Source organism: Lipotes vexillifer, unplaced genomic scaffold, assembly GCF_000442215.2.
Source record: "Lipotes vexillifer unplaced genomic scaffold, Lipotes_vexillifer_v1.1 scaffold1201, whole genome shotgun sequence".
NCBI lineage: Eukaryota > Metazoa > Chordata > Mammalia > Artiodactyla > Lipotidae > Lipotes > Lipotes vexillifer.
This window is the reverse complement of record NW_006783542.1, coordinates 1,673,953-1,680,687: the sequence shown is the minus strand read 5'-3', so window position 1 is coordinate 1,680,687 and position 6,735 is coordinate 1,673,953. Positions and strand designations below refer to the sequence as shown.

Here is a 6,735-nt window from a genome sequence, read left to right as displayed (position 1 = left end):
GGGGGTGTGGGGGGGGGGGGGGGGGGGGGGGGGGGGGGGGGGGGGGGGGGGGGGGGGGGGGGGGGGGGGGGGGGGGGGGGGGGGGGGGGGTCCTCAGGTGCCTGGGTTTGGGGAAGGGAGGGGACGTCTGTGGGAGGTGGCTAAGCTGACTGCGGGTCTCAGAGTGGACCAACCGCGTAGGGGCTCTTACACCTTGCTTCCCTTTCTGGCCCGAAGAACATTCCTGGGGGGCCCAGCGCCTTGAATGATACAGCGGCACAGACAGCATCGGGGTGGGGCAGGTCTTTGGAGGCGTCTAGGGATGCGACACCTACTGTTTGCAGAGGTGGGAGTGTCCCCGGCTTCCAGGGGGCGTCCCCTCAGGGGCCGTCGCTTTATCCTCGTGGAACTCCTCCCCCAGGGCCCCATCACTCCCAGAGAACCGGTTTGGGACAGCTTCCCAGCCCCGCGCCCAGGGGGCCTCCATTCTTCGGTTCTGGCCGCCCTTTCCCTGATCCTGGGGCTGGAGCGGTAGCTTGGGCCACCTCGCGGCAATTCCACAGTCTGGGCACTAGGTGGCGGGCCGGCTCCGCGAGGGGCCCCCAAGGACCTGGTGGGGGGGGCAGCAGGGGGAGGGGCAGGAACTCCAGCTCTGCCAGCAGGAAGGCCTGCAGGGAAGGGGGGCGTGCTGAGGCTGGGACCAGAGATGGGGACGCTCGCCCTGGGAGAGGAACAGCCGCGGTTGAGGGGGAGGAAACTGTGGCCCTTCGAGGGAGGGGCGCACTCCACACAGAGCTCTGGGGGCCGGTAACCCCTGCTTCCTGTCGGCCAGTGGTTCTGCCTCCCTGGGGGTCGACCCTGGTGTTCGCCCCCTGTCCCTGACACAGGCTGGAGGCCTCTCTGGTCCAGGCCGGGCTCCTTGGCAGGTCTGTGCCTCGATGGGGTTACCTCCACCTCTGGACTGGGAGCTCCTGCCTTCCTGGCCTTGGGTCACCTCTTGTCTGGTCCCTACATCCCTGCCCGTCTGTGAGCACGTGCCTCCTCGTGAGGGGCCCCGAGACCCCGGCTCCTCAGGGCTCTTCCGTGCCAGCCTCTTCCCGTCTGGGGCTCCCTCTCCTCTGGGGGGGTGCTGCCGCCCCGCATCCTGTCCCTCCTCTGAGCCTCCCTCACCCCCCAGCCCCACGAGGGAGCCTGTATGCCCTCGGGGCTCAAGCGGGGGTCTGGAGAAAGGCTGGCACGTGGCAGGGGGAAGGCGTCCAGGCTGTGCCCAGCGTGGGCAGCTAGGGAGTCCCGGTGAACAGGACACAAGGTCTGGAATCGGGGGACCCTGAGAGCAGCAGAGAACCTTCCAGAATCCAGGACTCTGACCCTCAGCGAAAGCCTGTCTCCAAAATTCAGGACCGTCGTGTCTGAGCGTTCAGGCTCTCAGCCAAAGGGAACTTCCTGTTCTAAGAAAGTCACCTTCTAAATTCATTGTCTTGGCTCTGGCCCAGACTGGACAGCACGACACTGACAGGGTGTAAATGAGTCAGAGAAGCTCCTGCTCTCTGACACCCCTCCCTCACTGCCGTCTCCCAGACATGAATTTCCTGGGCTCTGCCGGACGTGATGGCCTTGGGTGAGGCGCCAGGGACAGAAGAGATGGGTCTTGTTTCTATTACGATTCTTATGGGTCCCCAGCTGTGGGGAAAAGGCTTGATACGAGCTTCGTGCAAGCCAGTGAGAATACAACGGACCGACTGAGAGTTTGGGAAAGAGAATAAAAAGAACAAAGAGAACAACCAGTGTGGTGAGGACACCGCTGCCCGAATGTACTGGAAACACGCAGAACCGCGGTGCCGGGTCTTCTACCTGATTCCAGTGAGATGCAGGCCTGACAGCTGGGCTCCCCAGAGAGGAAGGGAAGAGAAAAAAACCAGCAAGGACTGCGGAAATTGCAGACATGGTTACTTTGTGCAAACACTTGGAAAGCTCCGCAGATCCGGCTCAGCTGTTGTTTACAGCTTTGGGGGAAAATGGCTCTTATGTTCTCTGTTTGCAGCTCGGTCGCTGGGGAGAGGCTTCTGCGGCCTAGTTTGGGGGGCAGCTTCGTTTCTCCCCAACTCACAGGGTGGAAAAACCGAGGCCACAAGAAACGCCTTCTAAGCGGATGTACTCTGGGCAGGCTGAGGGTGGCGATAAGAATGTGGGCTCCCCAGCTAAGCTCAGGGGCCCCAGAAAACAAGGCAGCTGTGGCCGAGGAGCCGGAGCCCGGGCTGGCCTCCTAAGAGCGTTGCCGTTCCCAGGTGGGGTCCCGCTACCCAGCTGTGTGCCTGCCCAGCGACGGGGTGAACAAAGTCACGGGCAGACGCAGAGGCAGAGCGTTCCCAGGGATCTATAATTCTGATCTGTGACTATTTCTGTCCACGGCCAGTGGCAAGGCTGTTCCCACCTCCACGCAGAACCACTGATATAAACCCTTTTCTCTTTCTCTAGGGGCTTCACGGGCCGTCGGACGGGCGCTCGTCCGTACCTATGAATTAGGGTGGGGGTGCAAATGACTCCTTAGAGAGATCCCGACTCGGAGGAGGAGGCCGGTCCCCAGACCCTCCGCTGCCTGGAATCAAAGCCCACGGGACACCTTATGCGACAGCTCTCCTGGGGCTGAACTCATCTAGTTCGGGCCCAGACAGCTGCCTGGCTATCCCCTGCCCGGCACTCACGTTGGCGGAGAGCTGCGACGTCAAGGTGGCTACTTTCTCCTGGGATGACTCCAGGGCCCTGCGAAGCTTCCGGATTTGCTGTGAAGGAGAGGGAGATGCACTCATGGTGGCAGAAGAGGTGTAAGGCTCGCAAGGAAGCGGGGTGCAGGGGTGTTAGGAGGCCGGGGCGAAGGCTGGGGACCCTACCTCAGACTGCATCCTCTCCTCAGCCTGGTGAAGGAACACAGAAGCGGGGTGGGGAGAGAGAGAGAGAGAGAGAGAGAGAGAGAGATAGAGAGAGAGAGAGAGAGGAGAGAGAAGGCCGTTACTACGGAGGCAAAGGCAGCGCGCAGGACTCAAGGAAGCGAGATGCAGAAGCGCCAAGAGGCTGAAGCCCTGTAGCCGGGCCTGGCTCTTCACGGGGTGGGCTCAGACCCCAGACCACGGTTCAATAAGACACACCTCTGGAGCAGAGGTCACAGCCACCTCTGCCATTGCCAGGAAGGCTAGGAAATGAAACTGCTGATCTGAGGACTGACCCTGTCGCCACCAACTTGAAGGAGTAAAGCATTAGGGGCGGAACGAACCTGAGGACCAGCTTACGCCTCACGGGCAGACGCGGGCCCAGGGCCCACGAGGAACAGGCGGCAGATTCTGCACACGGCGAGGGTTCTGGGGTCCCTGAGCGCGGCCCACCCTCCCGGGCACAGAATGCCTCCACGACCAGGGGATTCTCCGTTTTTCATAGGAGGCACAAAAGGCGCCAGGGTCGCTCAGGGATTGGCGGTGAGGCCGGAAGGACCACCGAGGTCTAGAAGCGCCCACTTCGTGCCCTAAGCCCCAGGGGCCACCACCCCGCCCCGCCCCGCCCCCAGGAGGGTCCAGGGCGCAATTTGGTGCGGGGGTGGGGGGTGGAGAAGCAAGGCTCTTACTGAGGAGTAGGTGGAAGAGGCACTGGAGGCCAAGGACAGCACTGAGCCGTGAACTGCAAGAGAAGCAGAACGCAAAGGGTTAGCAGAGCGCTCGGCCGGGGAACCCGGGGCGGGTTCCCGGGAGGAGTGCTAAGGCAGGGGTTCGGGTTCTGATCCTGGAGCAGAGGGAGAACAGAACGGAGGATGCAGCTGTCTGCCCCACTGAGGACTCGAGTTCCGGGCAGAGCTGGCCTGCCCCCTCCGGCCCGTGCTCTCTGACAGCCGGGCTGAGGGCCCTGTGCTTGGCCTGCCCCTCCGAGGGCGCAGGGGTCCAGGAGAGAAGATGCTCCCGGGCACGGGTCACCGCCTCCCCCATCAGGAAAGCACTGTCGCTGCTGAGGAGGCGGCAGTTCTCATCAGAGCTGCTCAGAACGAATCGCAATTCTGCCTGTGCCTCCTCTTTGCAGTGGGGACCGTTCAGATGAAAAAAGCCTCCAAGTGCAAGACGCTCGTTCTGATTCTTCATGAACGACAGCCCTACTGAGAGAACCGGAGCAGGTCGGCAAGGAAAGCCCCCGGGATGGGCGTCCTGACGTCACCAAGTCTCACCCCGAGAAAGCCGGGCTCCAGCTCTGACCACCACGCCCAGAGGGCGGCCCTGAAGCTGGTCTTCGGAACGTTCTCGAAAGAGGAATGAGATGCCTAATCCTCGTAAGGCTTTAAGAGCTACGTCTGCGTCCCCATAAGCGGTCCTGTCCTCTGATGACTGGGGGGATGGGAGGACGGTGGTGGCGTGCTCCGAGGGCGCCGTCTAAATAAGCCTTCCACGCTGCCTCCCCTCCCCCGCCCCCAGGAGAGGCTCCATCCCAAAGCCCCAGGGCTAGACGGTGCCACCCAAGGTTTCTAGGCCCCCAGACCCTTCAAAGGGATGGGAAGAAAGAGCTGAAATGGCCCAACTGGATGTTCTGTGAAGCAGACACGTGCGCGGTGGCGGCGGCGATGGGCGAGGGGACCCAGCAGAGCTGGGATGAGCGTGAACCGCGCTGGCATGAAGTCTCACCGTCGTCCGTGGGGTCTCGGAAGGATCCTGACCGGATCATCCCCTTGGGTCTCTCGGCCAGGGACAGGGTGCTCCCCATTTGGGAGCCGCTGTACAGCGCGAAGGCCGCCTCGTGGGTGGGGATGCTGTTGGAGCGGGTGATTCTTGGCGTGGTGGCCGCAGTGGGACTCACTGGAAGGACAGAGGGGGGGACAGGAGAGGGAGGGGCATCAGCTTTGGGTCCCGGGGGGTGGAGCGCCAGGAGCGGAGGCGGGTGGAGGGGCAGAGAGGAGGCCGGCGGGCGGTGGGTGTGCCGGCGGCCGAGCCTGGGAGGGCAAAGCCCTGCGAGGAGGAGCCTGCGTCTGAGCCAGGGGTGAAGGGCGAGGCCTGTTTGAACGTCCTTCCCTGGGGCCTGTCTGCCCGGAGAGGTCGCTTTCGAAGGTCAGGCTGCGGGCCTGGCAGCTTTTCTGAAACCTTCGCATCACTTGGATGTGCAGATGAAAACGGGGTGTGGTGTTTCTCTAACACACAACTGGCTGCCGGGGAGGCCTGAGAGTTCAGAGCAAGGCTCAGATCCAAGTGACGAAGGGAACCAGCGAGAGGCAGGGCTCAGGCTGTGGGGCGCACGGCCGGGCACCACGGAGGGGAGCGGCACTCCCCAGAAACACGGCCGGTGCCCAGCATGACCCTGGCTGGAAGGCCAGAGCCGCGTGTCCGGGAGGCTGTGCAGCCCTGCTGGCCCGCAGCCCCGCCCCCTCGGCCCCTGCCTCTCGGCGTGCGTGCTTGGCGTGGGGGGGGGCGGGGCTCCTTGGACACCCCGTGGACGTCCAGTCTCCGGGAAGACCCGAGAGGAAGACAACCCCCCCTCTCCCGGGGCCCTTCGGCCGTGTGTGAGGTGACGATCGTGGCTTGGCCCGGCCCCTCATCCCCCTGTGTGGTCTCCGTGGAGACGGACAGCAAGCTGGCCCCGCCCTCGTTTTCATGGCTCTCAGGGACCAGATGACCTTTCCTTTAGCATCGCGCCCTTCTCTAGCAAGATGACCCCGACTCCTAGTTTCCTCAGATTCCCCAGTCGTCCCACAGGCGTGTCACAGGCCCTCAGGTTTTGCTTACTGCCTTCCTTCGCTCCGCTGAAAGAGGCAGTGGATTTGGAGACGCAGGAAGGAAGCAACAGGCCGGCCCGGGCACTGTCCTCAAGGGCCCGCGGCACTCGGCACCCCAGGAAGCAGGGCCGTGAGCCCCGGGCCTCCGCCCCTCCCGTCTCTGAAGCAGAGTCGCCTCCTCCTCACAAGCTTCCCCTTCTCCTCAGACACCAGGAAAGGAGAGGCCAGCACGGGTCTCCCTCAGCCCTGTCTCTAGGATTGGACGGTCCCGGCTCTGGGGCGGACCCACCGCTGCACTCGACCGACCGCTCACCCCCTGCCTCCCCAGATGCCCAACGCTGTGTCGCGGCGCTGGGTGCGGCGGCTCCCTTCTGGCTGCACCGGGTTTTGCTCTGGGCCTCCCTTATGGCTCTTCCACGCCAACAGGCAGACTCTCTGATGCTGCAAGGACCCCACAGCCTGGGCCCAGGGGCCACGTCTCAGGTCAGGGTCTGGCGCACTCGGCCGTGCGTCTCACGATGGATGCATGAACTGAGACCCATGAGCCGGCCGCCACGGCGCGAACCAAGTATGAGGTGAAGCCCAAGGCCCCGCTGCCCTGCCTGTCCCCCGGCACGGCGGTGACCGCGGACACTGACCTATGGTGGTGAGCTGGCCCTTGGCGCTCAGGGACATGGACAGCGCAGGGGGCGACGGCAGCTCTGGCTGGTCGTCGGACTCGGGCGGCCCCCCGATGCTGTGGGAGTGTCGCCACTCCTTGGCCTCCTCCTGGGGCTGCAGCTGGTACCTGCGGGCGGCAGCCGACAGCTCGGCCTGGGTTTCTGCCACCTGAGCTCAGAGCTGGGCTCCAAACGCAGGACGAGGAGGTGGGAGCCGTCGGGGCTGACTACGGGGGGTGTGGAGGGAAGCAGCATCCTCCCGGACCTCGGGAGGGGCGGAAGGGCTGGGGACGCCCCTGCGGGGCTGCCCCAGCTGGGCTGAGATGACGGAGGCCCGGGACAGAGCTTGGCGTTCGAACCTCC

The 6,735-nt window shown here is 64.1% G+C and overlaps 1 protein-coding gene across 1 annotated transcript in view; it reads right to left on the bottom strand.

Annotated features, from left to right (window-relative positions):
• The window catches only part of NAV1 (neuron navigator 1), a 132,935-nt gene that overhangs the window by 22,542 nt on the left and 103,658 nt on the right, over positions 1-6,735 (bottom strand). The window contains 5 exon segments of the mRNA XM_007456145.1: positions 2,682-2,759; positions 2,868-2,891; positions 3,593-3,645; positions 4,632-4,802; positions 6,352-6,500. Coding sequence (XP_007456207.1) covers positions 2,682-2,759; positions 2,868-2,891; positions 3,593-3,645; positions 4,632-4,802; positions 6,352-6,500 — 475 coding nt within the window.